Below are 23,586 nucleotides of genomic sequence, written 5' to 3'. Positions count from 1 at the left end.
TACAGAGAAAAAAGCCTGGTGTTAAAATACTAGGAGAAAATTAAATCGATTTTAAAATATTACTTTTTAGTTAATGTTTATTGTGTAAAATATACAAACACATATGAAGATATGTATAGAGATATAGATAGACAGATGTATGTGTATCTATGTCTATATACACCTATATATATATATAATGTTTTATTCACTGGATTTCCCGTGACTCATTTAGATGACCTTGCGACAGGGCAGAGAAGATGTGGAAATACAACTTTAAATCCTAAAACAATGCTGGCAGAGCTGGATATACCAAACAGAGCTTCTGTACAAATAGAAATCAGTCCGCAAAGCACAGTATTTTGTTTTCAATGTTTTATAAAGTACTGGAGGTATATTTTCTATAGACAGTTGCAAACATATGGCTTATCTTATTACTTATATTTACTTAATGCTCTATGAATCTCAGATGAATCTGCTCTAACAATCATTTCATGCATCCCAATAAAACAGTTGATATTCCATCTGAGTGTTAATGTAAGTGCTATTTTCAGAACTGTTTCACGTGCACTACACAAAGAAAGCGTCAAAATGAGTGAGGAAATTTTCTATTTCTAGGAACATATGCTTTTTAAAACATTTTCCACTTGTTCAATGACTGAATAGATGTTTCCACCTTAATAAATGAAAATATAATGCCCATATCAATTATATGCTTAAGGGAATTTGCTTTACATCCTTCCTGGTTGTGCTATTACCTTCTACAACAGGGGAAGATCGGTTGAGCAATATAAAATTTTTTAATATAATTTATGGAGGGCATTAGAGTTTGATAAGCTGCAAACAAGAACTCTTTAAATTTAAAAACACATACAATTTATACACCTCCAATCTCTTTACTGCAAATGTGACATTTTTAAGCTACGGAATTTTTTTTTACCCTGTTGGTTTTGTTGAAATTAATGTAAACTTTTTGTACATAAATTACAGGATGTATGTACCTAATGTACCTAAAAGTTTATGAATCATCACTGTCCAATTGAACTCTCTATTGATGGAAATGTTCTAAAATTTGCATTCTCCAGTACGGCAGACACTAGGCATACATAGCTATTGAGCACTGAAATGTGGCTAACGTGACTTAGAAAATAAACTTTTAATATTTAACTGTAATTAAATTTAAATAGCCACACGTGGCTGTGGCTTGCGGATTAGAAAACACAGAAAGAGGAGGAAACTTGGAATCATACTTTTTATTGATCTATAGTAATTTTCATTAGAATTCTAGGTCAGATCTCTATAAATCAGAGCCAAGTGGAGGGTTAAACAGAGCTGGCAAATTTGGGTTTTGTTTGTTTGTTTGTTTTTGTTTTTGGCCATGCCACGCTACCTGTGGGCTTTTATTCCCGACCAGAGGTTGAACCCAGGCCCTTGGCAGGAAGAGCACAGAGTCCTAACCACTGGACCTCCAGGGAATTTCCCAGAGCTGGCAAATTTGTGCTATGTATAGTCCAAAGTCAACTTGCATTCAAGTTCAACTTGCAGTATGTCATTTTGATTTGCTATTTATTATTTGCTCTTTTCATGATTTGGTCTTCAGTTTACCCTAAAATATTTAAATTTAGATGTGAAGTGAGGTCATTTCATACATTTGAAAAGGATTTTATTCAAAAGGCAGTATTTCTGTGGGAATTTGTGAAAAATAGATCAAAGGGACCCAAACCTTCAAACATAAAGAGATTGATAGTCAATCCTTGTTACTCCAATCAAATGTACCTTTCAGAAAGTGTCATTTATTTTCTCCACTGTATTGTATATGTAGAATGTTTAGAAAGTTCTAAAAAGTAGACTCATCAAGCAGGAAGGACTCAGTCAAGCAAGAAGATCCTTTATGGAAAGCATAGGTTGTCAGAAATTGTACCACAGCTCACTGTTGCTTTGTTCTTTTTATGTTTTAGTTTTCTACTATTTGTGTTAGTTTCTAAGACTATGCCTTCAATTTCTTTTATCTCTTATTATGCAATGTTTAATCTGCTATTAATTCCATTTAATTTCATCTGTCATATTGCAGTTTTCACCTCTACAGGTTTGATTTAGGTCTTTATTACATGTTTCATATTTCTGATTAACTTTTTTCAGAGTTTTATTGAGATCCATTTAAAGTGTAAATTGAGTGGTTTTTTTGCATAGAATTGTGCAACCTTCCCTATAGTCTAATTTTAGAACATTTTCATTTATTTACGCAGTAAAAGAAACCCCATGTCCATTTGCAGTCTCTCCCCACACACTAGCAACCTCCCCCCATTCCCGTGCCAGCTCCCAGCCCTGGCAACCACTAATCTATTTTCTGTTTCTTCAGATATGCTTAATCTGGACATGTCACATAAATGGAATCATACAATATCTGCTCTCTTTCAACTGGCACTTGGCATGTTTTCGAGGCTCATCTATGTTTTAGCATGTATTTGTACATTCTCTTTTATTGCTGAAAAATACCCCATTTAATGGATGTAGATTTTTGTTTTTTCCATTCACCAGCTGAAGGGACTTGGGTTGTTTCTACTTTTCAGCCCTTGTAAATAATGCTGCACTATGGATACTTGTGTACAAGTTTTTATGAGCATGTTTTCATTTCTCTTGGATATATACCTAGGAGTGGAATTGTGGTTCATATGGTCACTATATGTTTAACATTTTGAGAAACTGTTAAACTGCTTTCCAAAAGCAGATGCACCACTTTACATTCCTACCAGTAACATGAGCAGTCCACTTTTTCCATATCCTTACCTCTTATCTTTTTGATTATACCTCTGCTTATCTTTTTGAACATAACTGTTTTAAAACCCTTGTCTGTTGATTCTAGCATCTATTTCTATTCTGAACAGTGATTGATTTTTCTCCTAAAAATGGGTTTTCTTTTCCTGCTTTTTTGCAAGCTTGGTTTGTTTTTTTTTTTAATATCTTCATTGGCGTACAATTGCTTTACAATGTATTAGTTTTTGCTGTACAACAAAGTGAATCAGCTATACATATACATATATCCCCATATCCCTTCCCTCTTAAGCCTCCCTATCCCACCCCTCTAGGTCGTCACAAAGCACCCAGCTGATCTCCCTGTGCTATGCAGCTGCTTCCCACTAGCTATCTATTTCACATTTGGTAGTGTATATATGTCCATGCCACTCTCTCACTTTGTCCCAGCTTCCCCTTCCCCCACTGCGTCCTCAACTCTGTTCTCTATGTCTGTGTCTTAATCCTGCCCTGCCTCTAGGTCCATGAGTACCATTTTTTTAGGTTCCATATATATGCATTGGCATACAGTATTTGTTTTTCTCTTTCTAGCTTGGTAGTTTTTAATTGGATGCCAGACATTGTGAACTGTACCTTACTGGTTGCTGGACATTTTTGTATTTCTATAAATATTATTTAACTTTGGTCTATCATATACTTAAATGATTTGTTAACAGTTTGATCCACTTGGGCCTTGCTTTTAAGATTTGTTAGGTGGCACTAGAGGAGTGAGGTGTCTAGGACTAATGCCCTACTACTAAGGCAAAACCTGTACGTGTACGCTAACCAACACATGAAGTTTTCCAGCCTGATTGGTGGAAGGAGTTACTGACCCTAAGTGATCTCTGGGAATCCTTAAAACCCCTTCGGGGTAGTTTCCTCAAACACAAGATGCTCAGAACTCAGCAGAATACTGGAGAAAACTCTACAGAACTCCCGATTTCTCTCTCTGAGAAACTCTCTCCTTTCTGCTATACTCTGGAGGACATTACCTGCCTTGGTCTCCCCCAAACTTTCGGCTCCAACCGGTCAACGCAGGCAATTCGCTCGGCTGTGCTTAGGTTTTCTCTCCCAAACCCGCATCCTGGAAAATCTTTTAAAGACTGTAAGCATTTTGAGCTGATATTTGTTTCCTCAGTCTCCAGGATCAGTTATCCGTTATTGATGCCAAGTGTCTCGGAAGACAGACCCAGCGTTCTCCTTCAAGAGCAGATTTTTTTTTCTTTTTTTTTTTAAATAAAGGTAACTCTGAGAGTTGCCCCTAAAAGCCAAACAGAGCAAAGGTCTTTCCTCTTAGTCTGAACTAGGCAGCGCGCCGCTGCGTGAGCTCAAGCCGCACCTCAACGCCTCAGCACCGCCTACGGGTTACTGCGCAGGCGTAGAACTTCTGCGCGCCTGCAGGGCTCAGCAACAACTGCGCCTGCGCCAAACAACGAGTCGCGCCAACGCGCCAATCTGCGCCTGCCAATGAGAGTGCCCAGTGGTCCTTGATTCCCGCCCACTGACAGGACATCCAATCGCCTGTCCCGGCGCGCGGTTCGCCGCGGGTCCAAAGTGGACGGAGGTTAGAGCTGAAGCGCGGCCCGGGGAAGCATGGAGGCGGCAGAGACTAAGGCGGAGGCTGCTGCCCGAGAGTAAGTGTGTCCCGCCAGGTGGCAGCTGGGGGCGGGCTGGGGCGGGCCTTGCGCGGTCCCAAGTAAAACCAGTAATTCCCGTCCACCCCTTACAGCGGTTGCGGGTCGACTAAGCCGTGAAGTGATCCTAATCCCAGCCCCCCAGTCTTAGGTTCCTGAGGTGACGGTTGCCTCTCTCCAGGAGTAAGGGCTATGAGCGACTGTCCGTCCCCCACCACGTACGCACACCCCCCAGAGGTGTGTCCTGAAAGGGGACGGTTCCGTCCCTGTCAACCCTCCATATCTCTTTGCAGATCGACCACCCTAACAGGAGACTTTCCACCCCTAGGAGACATCCTGGGAGGGCCATTCAATTTCTGTCACCCCTGTCCAACACACACTCTCCCGGTGGGTTATTTTATCCCCATCCCCGCCTCCTAATGGACTGCTTCGGCCACTAACAAGGGAGAACTCTGGAGAGCCTAGACCCAGGGATCCAGCCCCCCCGTCCTTAGCTCCTCCTCAAGTACGCTGATACCCTGCCCCCAAGCTTGTGTTCTCTGCGTGGCGGGGCTCCCCCATTCCCTGTATATTTCCATGACTGATTTCAGAAACTCAAACGGTTTCTATTCAGTGAGACATTCCCTATTTAAAATCACAGCTCCTTCCCCACACTCCTATTCCCCTTGCTTTGCTTATTTTTCTTCACGGCACTTACTACCTCCATGTGTCTTCCATACAAACACCATTCCTGGTCCCAGATGGCCCTTCAAGCCTGTGCTAGGCAGGACAAGACTCAGCATTAATACACATAATCACATATGTGCATGTGCACACAAATTGACTAGAACTAGGACCCCAGGAGTCTGCAGTTTTTCCTGTTTTCTTGCCCCTTCAGGGCCCTGGCCAAGGTGGCAGACATCCTGGAGCCTATAGGTCTTCAGGAGGAGGCAGAACTGCCCGTGCAGATCCTGGCTGAGTTTGTGATGGTACGTACAAGATGGGAGCTAGCCTTTCACAAGCCAGGGACTGCTCCTGGGTCCTCCTATTGAGATACTGGGCAGCGGTAATGGTGAAAAGACGGGAAAGTAACCTTGCTGGCCTATAGTACAAGGAGGTAAGAATGTTACCTGCGTCCACCCTCCCTCTGAACAGGACTCCCGGAAGAAAGACAAGCTCCTCTGCAGCCAGCTTCAAGTAGTAGACTTCCTGCAGAACTTCTTGGTTCAGGAAGGCACTGCCCAGGACCTGAACCCCTTGGCTTCTGAAGACACGAGCCGTGAGTGGGCAGGGGGTTGGAATAGGGGCTTCCCTGAGTGAAGAAGGAAGAGGGACATCAGTCAAGTGAGCTGTTTGGCTGACGGGAAGACTGAAGCCCCAGTGTTGCAGGCAGGTGGGCCAACCTCACTTATTCCCTCACTCTTGGCTCTTCTCAGGGCAGAAGGCAATTGAAGTCAAAGAGCAATGGAAAGAGCTGAAGGCCACCTACCAAGAGCACGTGGAGGCCATCACAAGTTCCCTGACCCAGGCACTGCCCAAGGTGGCGGAGGCCCAGAGGAAGCAGGCCCAGCTCCAGGAGGCCCTTGAACAACTCCAGGCCAAGGTGAACCAAGGATGAGGGGAGGAGAGGGCAGGCAGAGAGGAGGAGGAAAAGGGTGAACATGCTGGGTTGGACCCACTGGCTGTCTTTTAAAATCCAACCATATGGCTGAGTAATATTCCATTGTATATATGTACCACATCTTTTTTTATATGTATATAAATTTATTTTTTTTACTTTTTTTTATTTTTGGCTGTGTTGGGTCTTCGTGTCTTCACACCGGCTTTCTCTAATTGGGGCAAGCGGGGGCTACTCTTCGTTGCGGTGTGCGGGCTTCTCATTGCAGTGGCTTCTCTTGTTGCAGAGCCCGGGCTCTAGGCGCACGGACTTCCGTAGTTGCAGCACACTAGCTCAGTAGTTGTGGCTCACGGGCTCTAGAGCGTAGGCTCAGTAGTTGTGGCGCACGGGCTTAGTTGCTCCCCGGCATGTGGGATCTTCCCAGACCAGGGCTTGAACCCATGTACCCTGCATTGGCAGGCAGATTCTTAACCACTGCGCCACCAGGGAAGCCCCTGTACCACATCTTCTTTATCCATTCATCCGTCAATATTACTCAGCCATTAAAAGGAATGAAATAATGCCATTTGCAGCAACATGGATGGACCTGGAGATTATCATACTAAGTGAAGTAAGTCAGACAGAGAAAGACAAATATCATATGATATCACTTATATGTGGAATCTAAAAAAAAAAAAAATGATAAAAATGAACTTACTTACAAAACAGAAACAGACTCACAGACTTAGAGAATGAACTTATGGTCACCAGTGGGGGAAGGGTGGGGGCCAGGGATAGATTGGGAGTTTGGGATTGACATGTACACACTGCTATATTTAAAATAGATAACCAACAAAGACTTACTGTAAAAAAAAAAAAAAAAAAATGAAATCCAAACATAAAAATGCACTCCTCCTCTCCTTGTTCCCCTCCTTTGCTTACCTGCAGAAGCAAGTGGCCATGGAAAAACTCAGAATAGTCCAGAAGCAGTGGCAGCTACAACAGGTAGGTCCATTCACCTAGGAAAATACCTCTTCTCACCACCATGCTATTGCATGGGCCAAGTCCTAGAAAACCTTTATTCTGTTTCCTCCTGTGAGGCACTATAGCATGGGTACCAACATGGACTTGAATCCTAGCATCACCACTTACCACTGCATGATCTTGGGCAGTCACCTAACTTTCTCTGCTTCTGTTTCTTCATCTGTGAAGGAAGAAAATAATAGCATCTACTCTATAGAGTTATTATGATGATTAAGTAATTGGTACAGCAAGTGCTTAAAATAGTGCCTGGCACATAGCAAACTAAATAAGTGTTATCATCATCTTTGTGCTCCTTTTCTCCAGAATTCCTCACCTTGGAACAACACATTCTGACCCTTCCTTTTTTCTAAGCCCCTGGTCCTGCCTAAAGTGAGTAGGGTCCCTCTTTCCATCTGTGCGTCTGAACCCCCAGCTAGGTCTAGGCTGTAGGGGTTGGGGAAATGGCTCTAAGATGTCAGCATCTGAGGAACCATGTCTACATTCTCACTCCTGGTAGGAGAAGCGTCTGCAGCATCTGGCAGTGGTTTCTTCAGAGGTGAGGGAGCGTCAGACAGGAACTCATCAGGAGCTTGAACGGCTGTATCAGGAACTTGGAACCCTGAAGCAGCAGGCAGAGCAGGAGCAGTACAAGCTGCAGAGGTGAGGCCGGGAGCATGGGCTACAGACCCAGGGTGGTTCAGCTGAGGTTCCCTCTCTTCACACCCACCTCCTCCTTCCAGGCACCAGACCTTCCTCCACCTGCTATACACCCTTCAGGGTAAGCTGCTATTCCATGAGGCTGAGGCAGAGGCAGAGATGCCACAAGAGCTGGATCTTCCTAAGGATAAGCCCCAGCAGCTCACCCAGCCCCAGGAGCAGAACATTCGGGACACCATGGGGAGAGATGAGGGTGTATCCTCCAAGGTGAATGAAAGATGGAACAGTTGGGCAGGGAGGCAGAGAGAAAAGCTGGGAGATAAATCTTACTCATTTCCCATACTTTGTCCCCCCAAGGCCAACAACCCACAGCCTGCTGGAGATACAGGCTTACCATGGCTTCCTGGGAGACAGCAACATGGGGAAGGATCCTAGAGCAGGTCGGACTCCAACTCAGGCCATGGTGTGTGTCCCTGGATTGTAGGTATGGCAGGAGCAAGGGTCTCTGGTCTATCTGTCTCTGTTTCTGTGCTCCGCTGTTCATGGAGGGGATAGGACATGGGAAGGAGCAAGGAGTTTATCTTATAGATGAAGTTTTGTACATTATCCCCATGCCCAGCCTACCCTGGGCTAATCCCTCTCTTCCTCTTCCCCAGCTCTCTGGCCTCACCCACATTGCAGGATGGACTTAAATTCCTTGAGTGCAGCTTGATTTTTGACTACATACCAGGTCGGGGCAGGCTCTGGATTCTGTTTATTAAAAACCCTGGAGTTCTCTCAGCTGCCTGTTTGTCCGCTTATCTTCATATGTTGGTGGAAAGAACCACACTCATAGGCCAGCAACAAGATAGGTGCTGGGACTGGTGTGAATAGAGAGGGTATAGATGGGGAAGGGGCCCTGGCCTGGGGCATCAGGGGTTGCTTGCCCAAAGGGATATACTACAAACATGCTGAGCTTAATTCACATTCACGGAGAAGATGAATGCTTTATGCAGGTGATTAGATGTGGGAGGATAATTTTAATTACTGATCCAAATGTTTACTGAATCTCTGATTTGTGCCAGGTCCCTTGCTATGAACTGGAGCTACAGCGGTGGGCTTATCTGACCAGTCCCTGCCTACATGGAGCATAATGAGAATGAACAATTGAAAAGATAAATAGGATGATTTCAGGGTGTGTTAAAACAGGGTAGCAAACTAAAACAGAGTAATACAATGAAGAGCAATTGTGAGAGTATAGAGACCCCCATCTATGTATATTGGCCTGTGTCTGTGAGTCAGTATTTCTATTTGTGTTTGTGTGTGTGTGTTTCTGTGTCTTTGTTTGTTGCTTTCAGTCTCCATTCCTCTGTGTGTCTGTCACTGGGTTTGTGGACAGGGGCGGGCACTACTGTGTTTGAGAAAGAGATTGCATTCCTGATTGGGAGTGTAGAAACTGCTACTTCAGAGAGAAAGAGAGAAAAATGACAGTTCTCAGAGAGTAGAAAACTCATTTTCCGTATGAGAAAAGGACCTTCATGTGAGAGAAAGACCTAAACATCCCCATGAGAAAGACACTGGGGCCTTTTGTTTTTGGTGAGAGAAAGTTTTAAGAGTCAGTGTTCACTGTTCTGTCTCAGACTGGGTCACCTTCTCTCAGGTGGAGATTGAGATCGTTGTGCATTCCGATGGTTTGCCCTGCTTTACTAAGGTGTCCCTAGTTTTCTCTCAAATTGTCTTTTCAAATGTGTTGGCCCCATTTTTTAGGTATGAAATAGGATAATTATCAGAGGTCTTTGGGCTCAGAGAGGATTGAGGATACTCCACTAGGGAGCACACAAATGCCCACAGAGTGGCTTCCTCAATCTACTCATACCCCTCCCTCCCACATGGTTCCTGCTGTAGCCTTCTAGTAACCCAAATATCCAGTCCCATTTTTCCCTCCCTCCTACTGGATGGGCTCCCTTACCCCTACAGTCTCATTTCCTTTCTAGTCTCATGTTCTCCAAAATGTCTGCAGCACAAACGAGAGAGCAAGAGTACATATATATATATCCACCCCAGGAAAGGAGTGTCTACTAAGGGACACTGGGGTGTGGGTTGGGATGTTGTGGAGTTTCCCTATCTTTGCATACATTATGGCTGTCAGAAAGTCAGCAGGGAAGAGAAGACACTCACATGGAGCCCACCAAGATGGGGGTGAAGGATAATATCCTGAGATACTCCAAGCCAGGGACAGGGGAAGGAGATTGAGCAGATGTACAGTAATCAAACGCAGAGGTCTGCAAACTTCTGGGAACCAGATTTCTCTCAAGGAGTGTGAAATGCATCAGTCCACACTGAGGCCAAAGAGGAGGGGAGGCTTGATTATCTGTCATGTTCAAAGCCCTTGAATTGCCCATGTGGCTAGAGCCTCAAGTTGGCCGGAAGTGTCTTGACTGACAAGCTCAGGAATTGGGACTTGCTATCAGATAGCAGATGGACTTCAGCTTCCAGCTCTTCTTAGCCCTCTGTTAGGCCCTTAAAGACTATCCTTGTTCATTGATACTTGCACAATGTAGATGTGTGCAAGGAGGAAAACTACCCCTGGGAAATTGTGATCTCTTACACAAAGACATGGAAATCTATGAGTCCACAGAGGCTGCTGAAAAGGCCCTGCTGCCTGCCAGAGTTTTTACTCTTCCTCTTTTCTATTGAAGGGAAGGACACAGAAACCAGTGAAGAGTGGGGGGCGGAGGGGAGACTAGGCAGTGAATCAGCACAGTCAAGGCACTGTTGCTCTGTCTTGACCAGAAGTCTTGATAACTTAAAATGAAAATTAAGCTTACTCTGTTAAACCAATAGGAAAACTTTCTTTTTCTATTCTCTTTAAGAATAATGTTTTCCTTTTTAAATTTAATTTTGTTTAACATTATTATGGTTAAACATTATTTTGTTTAATTTTTTCTAGTTTCATATTTTCTAGGTATTGTCAATTTTTTCTAGGAATTTTTCATTTTAATCTTTTTAAGTTGGTATGAAGTTGTCGTAATCTTTTTAATCTAAATCTGTATCCTGTTTTAGGATGGCCTAATGTTATATTCCTGATACTTTTTTTGTGCTTCACTGATATTTTCCTTGATACATCCCTTCAGATTTTCATTTTCAAATATTCAAATACTGAAAGATTGGCTTTTGTGATTTGCTATTGTATGTTTTGTTCTGTTTCATTGACTTGTGTCATATATCTTGCTTATTTTCTACCTTCTGTTTTTAGGTAGAGAATATGTATTTTTTTGGTAAACTCTTTATTTTTATCAGATAATAAACTTGTGTATTTGGACCTTTATTTGTTTTCTCAAATAAACATTTAAAGCTATAAATTTCTTCTGGCTTCCTATTAGTATTTTCACAGTCATTCAATTCATAGAATTTTCTATTAAAATTATTTCTTTGATTCATGAGTTTCTTAGAAAAATAATTTTGAAATTTTTTACTCTATATGAGAGGATAATCTTTCTAAGTTTATTCTAATTTGGTCAGAAAATGTCATCTATGTCATAAAAACTTTGAAATTTAATGAGGGAAGCAATTGTAGCCTTGAATGTGATTTTTTTTTTTAATGTTTCATGTTGATTTTAAAAGAATGTCTGTTTTAGAACTGTCATATGTAATGTTTTTTATGTTTATTAGATTATGCTTGTTATGTTTTTAAGTTTATATCATCTATATACTTAATTTTTTATTTTCTGAATATCATCTTCTGAGAGGGGTATGTTCAAGTCTCCAAGTGAGAGTAGATTTGTTTTTTTCTCTTACAAACATCTGCATAGTTTCAGCAAAGCTAATCCCCCTCATTCTATCTTTATAATTTTGGAATTTGTGAAACTAAGCTCATTTCAAATATTCTACCCTGTCATGAAAAGAAAACTATCTTCCCATTTTAGAATCTTTCTGTCCTTAATAGACCCCATCCTGTCTTATAGAATTATGCAACTTCTTGTATTACAGTTTTTACATCTCCTCCTTGGGCCAAATATGTGTAAGTTTTAAAATATAGACAGTGTGGTATTAAATCAACTAGTTTCATTATTATTCCCAGCACAGTATTTAAATGACCCTTTTGATACTTTGAACATTGGGCTCTGAAAAATTTAGTGAGTTTTTACACACTTTGCCCTTGAAACCCTGAATAACCTAGGCATTAAGTCTGAAAACTAGAGTCTCAGGAATCAACATCTTGAGGCCTTTTTAAACTGTCATGGGGGGGTGGTAAATTCTTTTTATGTTGTTAAACTGAATTTGTGTAACTGTTGACATAGTTATAAAAAAACTTGTTAATCTTTATGGAGCTCTGCAATTTTAGATGCCATATTCAAACGCATTTCTAAATTTTAAGTTGTCAAAGGAACTTTAGCAAGCACACCTATGCAAGGTATGCATAATTCATTTCATCATACATTTTATAGTGATTATACCCATGTGATAATTATTTAAATGAGTTGATTACTGTGTACCTAAAATCATGTTTTGAGATAGAAAAAAGAAGGGGAAAATCTAGAAATATGCTTTCAGATGGTGACAGAACTTTTGGAAATAAAAGATTATCACAAATAAACATTATAAAAGAAATAAACCATAAAATATATATGTAATCTAGTGCACAAATTTTTTATGTACTATAAATAATGTTAGGAAAAACAAACACAAGTTGGAGTAATCAAAATAGGGTTTATTTTATGAAAGTTTGTTTAAAATATCCTATAGAGTCTCCGTGTTATGAAATTATATTGCAAAAACTTTGAGTCTAATCTTAACCAATCATAAACATCAATTTTATTAATAAAAATACTAGGTATATTAAATTTTTGTCCTGTTTATGTAACTTAGTAGACAAGAAGTTATGCTTTACATGTGTCTTTGAGGGAAAATTCTTCTCTTTAGGGACAGGGGCCTGTCCACAGTCTCCATATATGTAAGCCTTGGATTTACCTGGCCAGGTATTCTAGAAATAAAAAAGAATTCGCAAGAATTTATTTACCAAAGTTCAGCATTATCTCTGGTTGTTTCATTTGGTTACTCCAAAGGAAGATATGATATGAAGATAATAGAGTTTTGGGCAAGATATACTGATTTCTTGGTTGAAAACTCTACTCTTGATGATGACTGAAATGCCTAACTTTGTTCCAGTATGTCATTTTCAACACGAGAAAGAAGGGGAAAAGGAAAGAAATGGTGAATTTAGTTGAGGAATTTAGTCATAAAATAGATAACATTTGTGTGTGTGTGCATACATACACATATAAAATTGGCAGGGATAATGTAGATTAGCTGGAGAAAGTGAGAGTGACTGCATGACAGATATTTGACCTCTTTTTTCAGATAGCCATTTGTTCTCTGTGATTCCTCTCTATAGGAACATATATATCTTTGCATCCACAAATGAACATATATCAATACCTTCACACTTTAAAAGTACTTAGTAAATGTTCATTGGATCATCTTCAGGGACGATTTCCCAAAGAACTGCCTCTTAAGATCAATTTCAAATAAATGAAATTATCCAGAGGCACATTTCATCATTTATTGAATGTCAGCTATTACTGAATGTCAGTTCTGAGAGTTTAAAAAAACAAAACAAAACAATCTGAGTTTAAATTTAGAGACAGGAAGGAAAAATCTAATTCTAACAAAAAATTATGTTTGTCATTAAGGACTAAGAATTGAAATGTTTTGGTGGCACCAAGGATAATCATGCATACTAAGCAGAAGGAACATTATAAGTAAAGTATAGGAAATGAGAAACTGGCAATTTCAGGAATGCAAAAGAGCTGAAATCCACTTAGGCAATTAGATATCATATTAAAGCAACATTGGAGTGGCAGGAGAATGGAACCTCTATTTTAGACTGTTGATACTTAAAAATAAGTATAATACAATGATCATAGTTATTAGTAGCTGCATATTATACCCACTAAAATAATCACTAAAGCAGTTCAGTGATACTAGTATTCATGGATGATGACAGTTACCAATCCAAACAAGTACACACCAACTAGAAACTAATGAACCACCTATCCCAGAGCTCAGTGCTTTTTGGTACATTAGTCACTGAAGGCTCATGACTGTTTGAGAACATCGGAAAACATCTTCAGCAATGGAAAATCACTCATCGTGCCTGAGAAATATTCTACTTATCAAGGTTTTAGGGATTAACAATTGAAAATAGGAGGGGGAAAAAAAACTCAGCCTTAATATAAAATGGTTATATTAAAGAATAATGACCTACTTAACATCAATTAGAAAATGAGTATGGCTTTTAAACAGTACCCTATGACTACCATAATAACTTTAACAATTATGTTGAACAATATTCAGAGATTACTGGAATGTAAAGATAAGAGAAGCTTTCCATTAGGTGCCTATATCACCCTTGGCACATGCAACAGGCTGTTCTTATTCTTTTGGAAAAGAATAAGAAGTCTTATTTGGTTAAAAAAAGTCTGGTATCATAAAGAGATTTTCTATTTTACTCTTCCACCCCTATCTCTACCCCTATATCTCAGGAATTTTCAGGAACTAATTCAATAGCTATATTTAACTTTTGGTGTGTGGTGGTGCTGGTGGTGGTGGTGGTGATCTCAAGAAGTAGAAGTAGTTATTGAAAAATTTTTTATTACAATGAAAAGGAAGGGCTAGTAAATATTCAGTTAATTCTAATAATCTAATAATATTGTATATCTCTTGTATAGGAGAAAAACTAAAACTGGGATTTCATGTGCCTGAAGGTAAAACTTTGTTTTATATCTAAATAATGAGATAATTTTTTGGCGGGGTGTGGGATATTGCACAACATTGTTATTGGTATGTCACGGTACATGTAATTTAGCAATCACATTGTCTAACTCAAACAGGTGGCACAGTCTGGCAGATGGTAGTAAGGATTTGTTTATAAGGCTCACAGTTTCTTGCAAATGTCTTGCCTTGTTCTTCTTCTAAAATTTTGTTTGTGTGTTTGTGTGCAGATACCTAATCATATTCATATAAGGTGTGCTATTTTATATTTTGACACTAAGTTGTTGATTACATATAGATTTGGAGTTGTACTAACTCCCTGATAATTTTTTCTATTAGTATTCATTCAATGCCTAATCAACAAACATTTCTGAGTACCTATGTGCCAGGTACTATTCTATTTCTTTTATTAAAATATATTTCACATATAACATTGTATAAATTTAACATGTACAACATGTTAATTTGATGGGTTTATGCATTGTAATGTGATTGTCATTGTAGCAATAATTTGTACTTCTGTCATGTTACATAATTATCATTTATTTTTAGTGGTTACAATAATTAAGCTCTAGTTTCCTAGCAAATTTGATGATTATAATACAATATTGTTGTCTATATTCACTATTTTGTGCATTAGCTCTCTAGGGCTTGTTTACTACTTGTTACAATTTGTACCCTTTAAGCAAGGTACAAACTATTTCTCTACCCCATATCCCCTGGAAACCACCATTCTACTCTGTGTTTTTACCAGTTCAGCTTTTTAGAGTCCATGTATGAGTGATATTGTACAGTATTTGGCTTTCTCTGTCTGAGTTATATCACTTCACATAATGCCCTCGAGGTCCATCTACGTTGTTGCAAATGGCAGGGTGTCCTTCTTCCTCACAGCTGAATAATACTCCAGTGTGTGTGTGTGTGTGTGTGTGTGTGTGTGTGTGTGTGTATCACATCTTCTTTATCCATTCATCCACTGATGGGCACTAAAATTGTTTCCATATTTCGTCAATTGTGGATAATGCTACAATAAATATGGGGTGCATATATCTCTTTAATATCCTGTTTTCATTTCCTGTGGGTATATACCCAGAAGTGAAATTGCTGGATCATATGGTAGATCTGTTTTTAATTTTTTGAGGAACCTCCATATTGTTTTACATATTGGCTGAAACAATTTACATTCCCACCAACAGTGTACAAGGATTCCCTTTTCTCTACATCCTCACCAACACTTGTTATCTCTTGTCTTTTTAATTATAGCCATTCTAACAGTTGTGAGGTTATATTTCATTGTGGTTTTAATTTGTATTTCTCTGATGATTGGTGATGTTGAGCATCTTTTCATGTACCTGTTGGCCATCTTTGGAGAAATGTCTATTTAATTCCTCCGCCCATTTTTTAAACACACTTTTTTTTTTTATTGAGTTGTATGAGTTTTTTTAAAAATATATTTTGGATATTAACCCATTATCAGATATATGGTTTGCCAAAATTTTCTCCCCTCCTGTAGGTTGCCTTTTTGTTTTGTTAATTGTTTCTTTTCCAGTATAGAAGCTTTTACATTTGATGTAGTCCCATTTGTTGATTTTTGCTTTGTTGTTTGTGGTTTTGGTGCCATAACCAAAAAATCATTGCCAAATCCAGTATCGAGGCGCTTCTTCCATACATTTTCTTCTAGGTTTTGAATTACTTTGTGTGAGTACTGTAAGGTAGGGGTCCAGTTTCATTGTTCTGTATGTGTTTATCCAGTATTCCCAGCACCATTTGTTGAAGAGATTCTCTTTTCCCCATTAGATGTTTTGGGCTCTTTTGTCAAATATTAGTTGACCTTATATGTTGGTGCTTAATTCTGGACTTTCTATTCTGTTCCATTGGTCTGTGTGCCTATTTTTATACCAGCACCTGCTGTTTTTAGTTGCTGTAGCTTTGTAGTATAGTTTGAAATCAGGAAGTATGATACCTCCAGCATTTTTTTCTTCTTCCTCAGGATTACTTTGGCTATTTAGGGTCCTTTATGGTTCTGTACAAATTTTAGAATTGTTTTTTCTATTTCAGTGAAGTATGCCATTGGAATATTTTTCTTTTTGATTTTGGTTTTTATAACAATTTGCATAGCTAATTAAATTTGAGAAAATATTTCTCTTTTAATTTGATCACATGATCTCACTTTGGAATTTTGATGGGGAAATTATGTTGAATTTATAGATGGCTTTGGAAACATGGACATTTTAACAATATTAATTCCCCTGATTCATAAACACATAATGTCTTTCCATTTGTTTTTGTCTTCTTCAGTTTCTTTCAGCAAAGTCATGTATTTTTCATTGTGCAGTTTTTTCACTTTGATTAAATTTAGTCCTAGGTATTTATTGTTTCTGATGCTATTGTGAATGAGATAGTTTCTTTATCTCTTTTTCAGATGTTTCATCATTAGTATGTAGAAATGCAACCGATTATTGTATGTTGATTTTATAGCTTGCATCTTTACTAAAAGTTTCTATAGTTTTTTGGTTGACTCTTTGGGATTTTGTGTATAGAAAATTGTATCATCTGTAAACAGAAAAAATTTACTTCTTCCTTTTTGATTTGGATGCATTTTATTTTCTTTCCTTGCCTAATTGCTCTAGCTAAGACTTCCCCTAATATATTGAATAAGAGTGGTGAGAGTGGGCATCCTTGTCTTGTTCCTAATCTTTGTGGAAAAGTTTTCAGTTTTTCTCCATTGAGTATAGTGTTAGCTCTGGGTTTGTTGTATCTGACCTTTATTATGTTGAGGTATGTTCCTTCTATACCCAATCTGTTGAGAGTTTTTATCATGAAATGATGTTGCGTTTTGTCAAAAGCCTTTTCTGCATCCATTGTAATGATCATATGGTTTTTATCTTTCATTCTATTAATGTGATATATTATATTTATTGATTTGCATGTGTTGAACCATCCCCACATCCCAGGGATAAATCCCACTTGGTCATGATGTATAATCCTTGCAATGTTTTTTTAAATTCAGTTTGCTAATATTTTGTGGAGATTTTTGCATCTGTATCATCAGGGATATTGGTCTATAGTTTTCTTATAGTGTCCTTACCTGGCTTTGGTATTAGGCTGAAGCTGGCCTCATAGAAGGAGTTTGGATGTGTTTCCTCCTCTTCAATTTTTTGGAAAAATTTGAGAAGGATTGGTGTTAGTTCTTCTTTAAATGTTTAGTAGCATTTGCCAATAAAGCCATCTGGTCCTGGACTTTTAATCTTAGGAGGTTTTTTGATTACTGATGTAATCTGTTTACTAGTTATTGGTCTATTTAGATTTTTGATTTTTTTCCTTATTCAGTCTTGGTAGGTAGGTTGTGTGTTTCTAGAAGTATATCCATTTCTTCTCAGTAATTTAATTTGTTGGCATGTAATTGTTTATAGTAATCTCTTATGATCATATGTATTTCTGTAATATCAGTTGAAATGTCTCCTTTTTCATTTCTAATTTTATTTATTTGAGTCTTCTCTTTTTCTTAGTGAGTCTAGCTTATGGCTTGTAAATTTTGTTTATCTTTTTGAAAAAACAGCTTTTAGTTTCATTCATCCTTCCATTGTTTTTGTGGCCTATATTTCATTTATTTCTACTCTGATCATTACTTCCTTCTAACTTTGGGCTTAATTTTTTCTTCTTTTTCTGTTTCCTTCAGGTGTAGCGTTGTTTCAATTTCTTAATATATGCATTTATTGCTATAAACTTTCCTCTCAGAACTACTTTTGCAGCATCCCATAAGGTTTTATATGATACAGTTCCATTTTCATTTGTTTTGAGATAATTTTTTATTTCTCCTTTGATTTCTTCTTTGATCCAATAGCTGTTTAGTTTCTACCTATTTGTAGATTTTTCCAGCTTTCCTCTTGATTTCTAGTTTCATACCGTTGTGGTCAGAAAAGGTAGTTAGTATGATTTCAGTCTTCTTAAAATTGCTAAAATGTGTTTTATGTCCAATCATATTGTCTATCCTGGAGAATGTTCTGTGTGCACTTGAGAAGAATGTGTGCTGGATGGAATGTTCTATATATGTCTGCTATGTCCATTTGTTCTAAAGTATGGTACAATTCCAACATTTCTTTGTTGATTTTCTGTTTGTGTGATCTATCCATTGCTGACAGGGGTATTGAATTCCCCAACTATTTTTGTATTGTCTGTTTTTCCCTTCAGATTTGTTAATATTTGCTTAATATATATAGGTGATCCAATGTTGGATATGTATATATTTGCAATTGTTATGTCTTCTTAATTTATTGACCTCTTTATTATCATATAATGACCTTCTTTGTCTCTTACTCTTTTGGGCTTGAAGTCTATTTTGTCTGACGTAAGTATGGCTACCCCTGCTTTCTTTTGATTTGCATGGAATATTTTCTTCCATTCCTTCACTTTGAACTTATGTGTATCTTTTTTTTTCAGTTGAAGTTTAGTTGATTTACAATGTTATGTTAGTTTCATGTGTATAGCAAAGTGATTCAGTTATATATTCTTTTTTATATTCTTTTCCATTATAGATTATTACAAGTTATTGACTATAGTTCCCTGTGCTATACACTAGGTCCTTGTTGTTTAGCTATTTTAAATATAGTAGTCTGTATCTGTTCATCTCAAACTCCTAATTTATCTCTTCCCCCCTTTCCCTTTTGGTAACCAAAAGTTTGTTTTCTATGTCTGTGAGCCTCTTTCTGTTTTGTAAATTAGTTCATTTGTATCATTTTTTAGATTTTACATATAAGTGATATATGATATTTGTCTTTCTCTGCCTGACTTACTTCACTTCGTGTGATAATCTCTGGGTCCATCCATGATGCTGCAAATGGCATTATTTCATTCTTTTTTATGGCTGAGTAGTATTCCTGTGTGTGTGTGTGTGTGTGTGTGTGTGTGTGTGTGTGTGTGTGTACCATATCTTCCTTATCCATTTGTCTGTCAATGGACATTTAGGTTGCTTCCATGTCTTGGCTATTGTAAATAGTACTGCTATGAACATCGGGGTCCTATGTGTGTCTTTAGATCTGAATGAGTCCTCTGTAGGCAGCATATAGTTGGGTCTTATTTTTTTTAATCCATTTTATCATTTACCTTCATGTTGTTTTGTATCTCCATTGTTTTTTTCCCCCTCTGTTTCTGTCCACCTTTGTAAATTGGTGGTTTTCTGTGGTAGTATGCTCAGTATCGCCTTTTTTAATGTTTTATGAATATATTTTATAGTTACCATGAGGCTTACATAAAATATCTCATCAATAAAATAGTCCTAATCCATTTTGTACTAAAAACAATTTATCTTCACTCTCCTATAAAGGCTCTGCCCTTCTACTCCTCCTCTTTTAGGTTTTGGGTTTGTTTGACATAATTAACATATATTACATTATAGTAGTTTCAGGTGTACAGCATAAAGATTGCAAATTGATCACCATAATAAGTCTAGTTAACATCTGTCACCATACATAGTTACAAAAATTTTTTCTTCTCTCTTGCAATGAGGACTTTTAAGATGTATTATCTTAGCAACTTTAAAATATGTAATACAGTATTATTAAGTATATTTTACGTTCCTGTGTTTTTGATGTCCCAATTTACCTCTTTTTTTTTTTTTTTAAAGATTTTTTTGACATGGACCATTTTTAAAGTCTTTATTGAATTTGTTACAATATTACTTCTGTTTTATGTTTTGGTTTTTTGGCCACGAGGCATTCCCCAACCAGGGATCAAACCTGCACCCCCTGCATTGGAAGGCAAAGTCTTAACCATTGGACTGCCAGGGGAGTACCTGGCTTGCAGGATCTTAGTTCCCTGACCAGGGATTAACCCAGGCCACCACAGTGAAAGCACTGAGTTCTAACCACTGGACTGCCAGGGAATTCCCCCAATTTACCTCTTTTTATGCTGTGAATTAGTTAACAATTAGTTAGTTAGTTTTAATATTCTTTTCCTTTAACCTTATAATATAGTTAACTGGTTAAAACACCATTCTAATATAGACTTACAGTTTTCTAATTCTGACTTTTTTTCCCCCCACTGGTACCAGTGTGTTATGTACTTTTATATGTTTTCATGTCACTGATTGACATCTTTTCATTCCAGCTTGAAGAACTTTCAGTATTTCTTGCAAATTAGGTCTAGTGGTGCTAAATTCCTTCAGCTTCTGTTTGTCTTGGAAAGCGTTTATTTCTCCTTCATCTCTGAAGGATAACTTTGCCAGATAAAGCATTCTTGGCTGGTAATTTTTATCTTTCAACAACTGAATATGTCATTTCACTCTCCTCTGGCCTATAAAGTTTCTACTGAGAAATCTGCTGATACCCTAATGGGGGTTTCTTAGTAGGTTACTTTGGTTACTCTTTTTTTCCCTGCCTGCCTTTAAGATTCTTTCTGTGTCATTGATTTTTGACAGTTTCATTATAATGTGTCTTGGAGAAGAAGGTCTTTTTGCACTGAGATAATAAGGTGACTCTGTTACCTTCCTGGACTTGTATGTCCAATTCTTTCCCCACGTTGGGAAATTATCAACTTTTGTTTCTTTAAATAAATATTCTGCTCCCTTCTCCCTCTCTTCTCCTTCTGGAACACCAGTTATTCCTATATTTGCTTTTCTGATTGAAAATGATAGCTCTCATGGAGTTTCTTCACTATTTATTTAAATTTCTTTTTTATTGAAGTATAGTTGAATTACAATGTTGTGTTAATTACTACTGTACAGATGACTCAGTTATACATATATATATATACAGTATTTTTCATATTCTTTTCCATTATGGTTTATCACAGGATATTGAATATAGTTCCCTGTGCTATATGGTAGGACCTTTTTGTTTATCCGTTCTATATATACCAGTTTGCATCTGCTAATCCCAAACTCCCTCTCCTACCCTTTCCCACCACCCTCTCCCTTGGCAACCACCAGTCTATTCTCTACGTTCCTGATTTTGTTTCTGTTTCATATATAGGTTCATTTGTGTCATATTTTAGATTCCACATGTAAGTGATATCATATGGAATTTGTCTTTGTCTTTCTGACTTACTGATAATCTCTAGTTGTATCCATGTTGCAAATGGCATTATTTCGTTCTTTTTTATGGCTGAGTAGTATTCAGATTTCTTAACTTTTAAAATCTCAGTTCTCTCTCCTCTTCTAATTGAATTATTTCTATATTCCTATCCTCCAAGTCACTTATTTTTTCTTTTGCCTGTCTCTCATGTTGTCAGTGCTTTCTATTGCATTCTTTATCTCATTCACTGAATTTTTCAGTTCCAGAATTTCTGTTTTGTGTTTTAATTTCAATCTCTTTGGTAAAGAACTCTTTATGTTCATAATTTTTAATCCTAAATTCATGGAATTGCTTATTAGGTTTTCTTGTAGCTCATTGAATTTCTTCATGACAACTATTTAGAATTCTTTATTAGTTAGATTGCAATATTCTGTGCCTTCGAATTTCATTGCTGGAGAATTATCATTTTCTTTTCGTGATACCATCTTTCCTTGATTTTTCATAGTGTTTGAAGGTATGCATTTCTCCTTTCGCATTTGAAGTAGCAGACATCTTACTAAACTAAGGCTTTCTGTTTACTTTGAGTCTTATGGCTCAACAGGCTGGCTATTAGAAACCTTTTTTATTCCAGAGGGTGGCGCTCTAGCTCAAGTTTGTGGTTTCTTCTATAGGCACTGGCTCTTAAACATGTACTAGGGAGTGGGCACAAGGAGTCCGCAGCGGAGTTGGGGAGGTGTTGACTTAACAAAATCTTAGGGTTTTGGGGGTGTCCACAGGGTCAGTGGGGAATCCTCAAGTGGGGCACACCCAGAGGCAGTGGGCAGTTCTCCTTTGAAGTCCCAAAGCAGACAGCAGGAAACATGACACTTTGATATTCTTGTCAGCTTCCTTTCCTTTTCTCTACCTCTCCCCAGTCACAGAGGTCCTTCCTCAGAAATCCAGGTGCTGCTGGAGATAAATGGGTCCCTCCAGCCACAGCCTGCACAACTGATGTTGACGTCACTCTCTGAGGAATGAATGAAATGATTTTGGCCTTGTGTTATAGTCTTTATAGCTGTAGAAACTTAGTTCCCAGCAACTAAGGTGTAATTTATAGGAACTGTCTTTGTTAAAAGGCTTTTCAATAAAATAGTATTTTCTGTTAGACATGTTATAATATTAAATTTCAGTTTAGAAACTTAGGTTATAGAGCTGTTTGATATTGTGTTTTGGTTTTCCTAGCTAGGTATCTTGAGCTTTAAATATTTTTTTGAATATATGTCCATTTACATATATTCTAAAATGTGAAGTCAGGCATCATTTTCTCTTTATAAATTTAATTTATTTTGTGTTATTTTTTTAAGGAGTCATTTATTTTAATCATGAAGACACCTGGAAACTACAGGAAACTCATCTCATTTTGTTGTAATACTAATTGCTATCAACAGTTTGCTATCTTTTACCTGAGTATCCTGTTTATTTGTAAAGAAGCTAAATGACAGCCTGGTTCATTTTTAAATTTTGTATTAGGAGCAGAGTTTTCACTTAGGACTGTCTTAGAATTCAAAAGATGCTTGCTTCCTGGATGTTTGTCTTAGTTTGACAATATTAAAGTTTTGTGATGAACAGTATACTTGTTTTGTTCAATCTCTTTTGAAGTTTATCTAATATTTTCTATATTGGTAAGTATGTGAAATTATGCATAATGTAAAATATAGAAAAATTGAAAATCTAAAATCCAGGTATCACTGTCTTCGTAGAAGTATGTGTGTTTGGCAGAAATCTGGATAAAGAATCTCCAACCTTGTAACAAATCCTCCAAAGATTTCCATAAAGTTTCATACTTTAGTCCTCAGTCCCTTGATTCGGAATTTTTCTAACCCCTTGAGACATTTTGTATTAACATATGATGTCCCTCTTGCATGACTTACTATCTCATTGGTGTTACTCTTCTTGTGCTATTGAATAAGAAACACCAAACTCCTAGTGTTGCGCATACTTTGTCAAGCAGTGGTTGCTTGCTTCTTTGTAGATGGTTTTTGCTGAACAACCCATATCTAGGAAAACGAGGAGAAAACTGAATTTTCTGATTCTCCTTACGTATTTAACCTATGCTATCCTAAGTATATCTAACATGAGAATAGCCCTGTGAAGGCAACCAGAGTCTCTTTGAACATTGCATTTCCCT

The 23,586-nt window shown here is 37.8% G+C and overlaps 1 protein-coding gene across 6 annotated transcripts; it reads left to right on the top strand.

The window, feature by feature from the left end:
* Window positions 1-4,265: 4,265 nt before the first annotated feature.
* ZWINT (ZW10 interacting kinetochore protein) lies at window positions 4,266-23,019 on the top strand. Of its 6 annotated transcripts, none has more exons than XR_005016725.1 (10): window positions 4,314-4,403; window positions 5,281-5,371; window positions 5,538-5,661; window positions 5,819-5,985; window positions 6,928-6,984; window positions 7,520-7,662; window positions 7,743-7,926; window positions 8,017-8,122; window positions 14,370-14,405; window positions 22,763-23,019. XR_005016725.1 is itself a non-coding variant. In XM_036827689.1 (9 exons), the coding sequence occupies exons 1-8, from the start codon at window positions 4,363-4,365 to the stop codon at window positions 8,092-8,094; spliced, it is 885 nt and encodes a 294-aa protein (XP_036683584.1). In that variant the 5' UTR covers window positions 4,266-4,362; the 3' UTR covers window positions 8,095-8,143; window positions 8,724-10,996. The 6 variants fall into 6 exon arrangements, 2 of the variants coding, with proteins under 2 accessions (XP_036683584.1, XP_036683586.1); XR_005016724.1 differs by having other exon boundaries at window positions 22,334-23,019; XR_005016723.1 differs by having other exon boundaries at window positions 8,017-8,143.
* The last annotated feature ends 567 nt before the right edge of the window (window positions 23,020-23,586 follow it).

The sequence above is a fragment of the Balaenoptera musculus genome, chromosome 16, assembly GCF_009873245.2.
Source record: "Balaenoptera musculus isolate JJ_BM4_2016_0621 chromosome 16, mBalMus1.pri.v3, whole genome shotgun sequence".
NCBI lineage: Eukaryota > Metazoa > Chordata > Mammalia > Artiodactyla > Balaenopteridae > Balaenoptera > Balaenoptera musculus.
The sequence above is the reverse complement of the archived record's forward strand: the minus strand, read 5'-3'. Positions and strand labels throughout refer to the sequence as shown.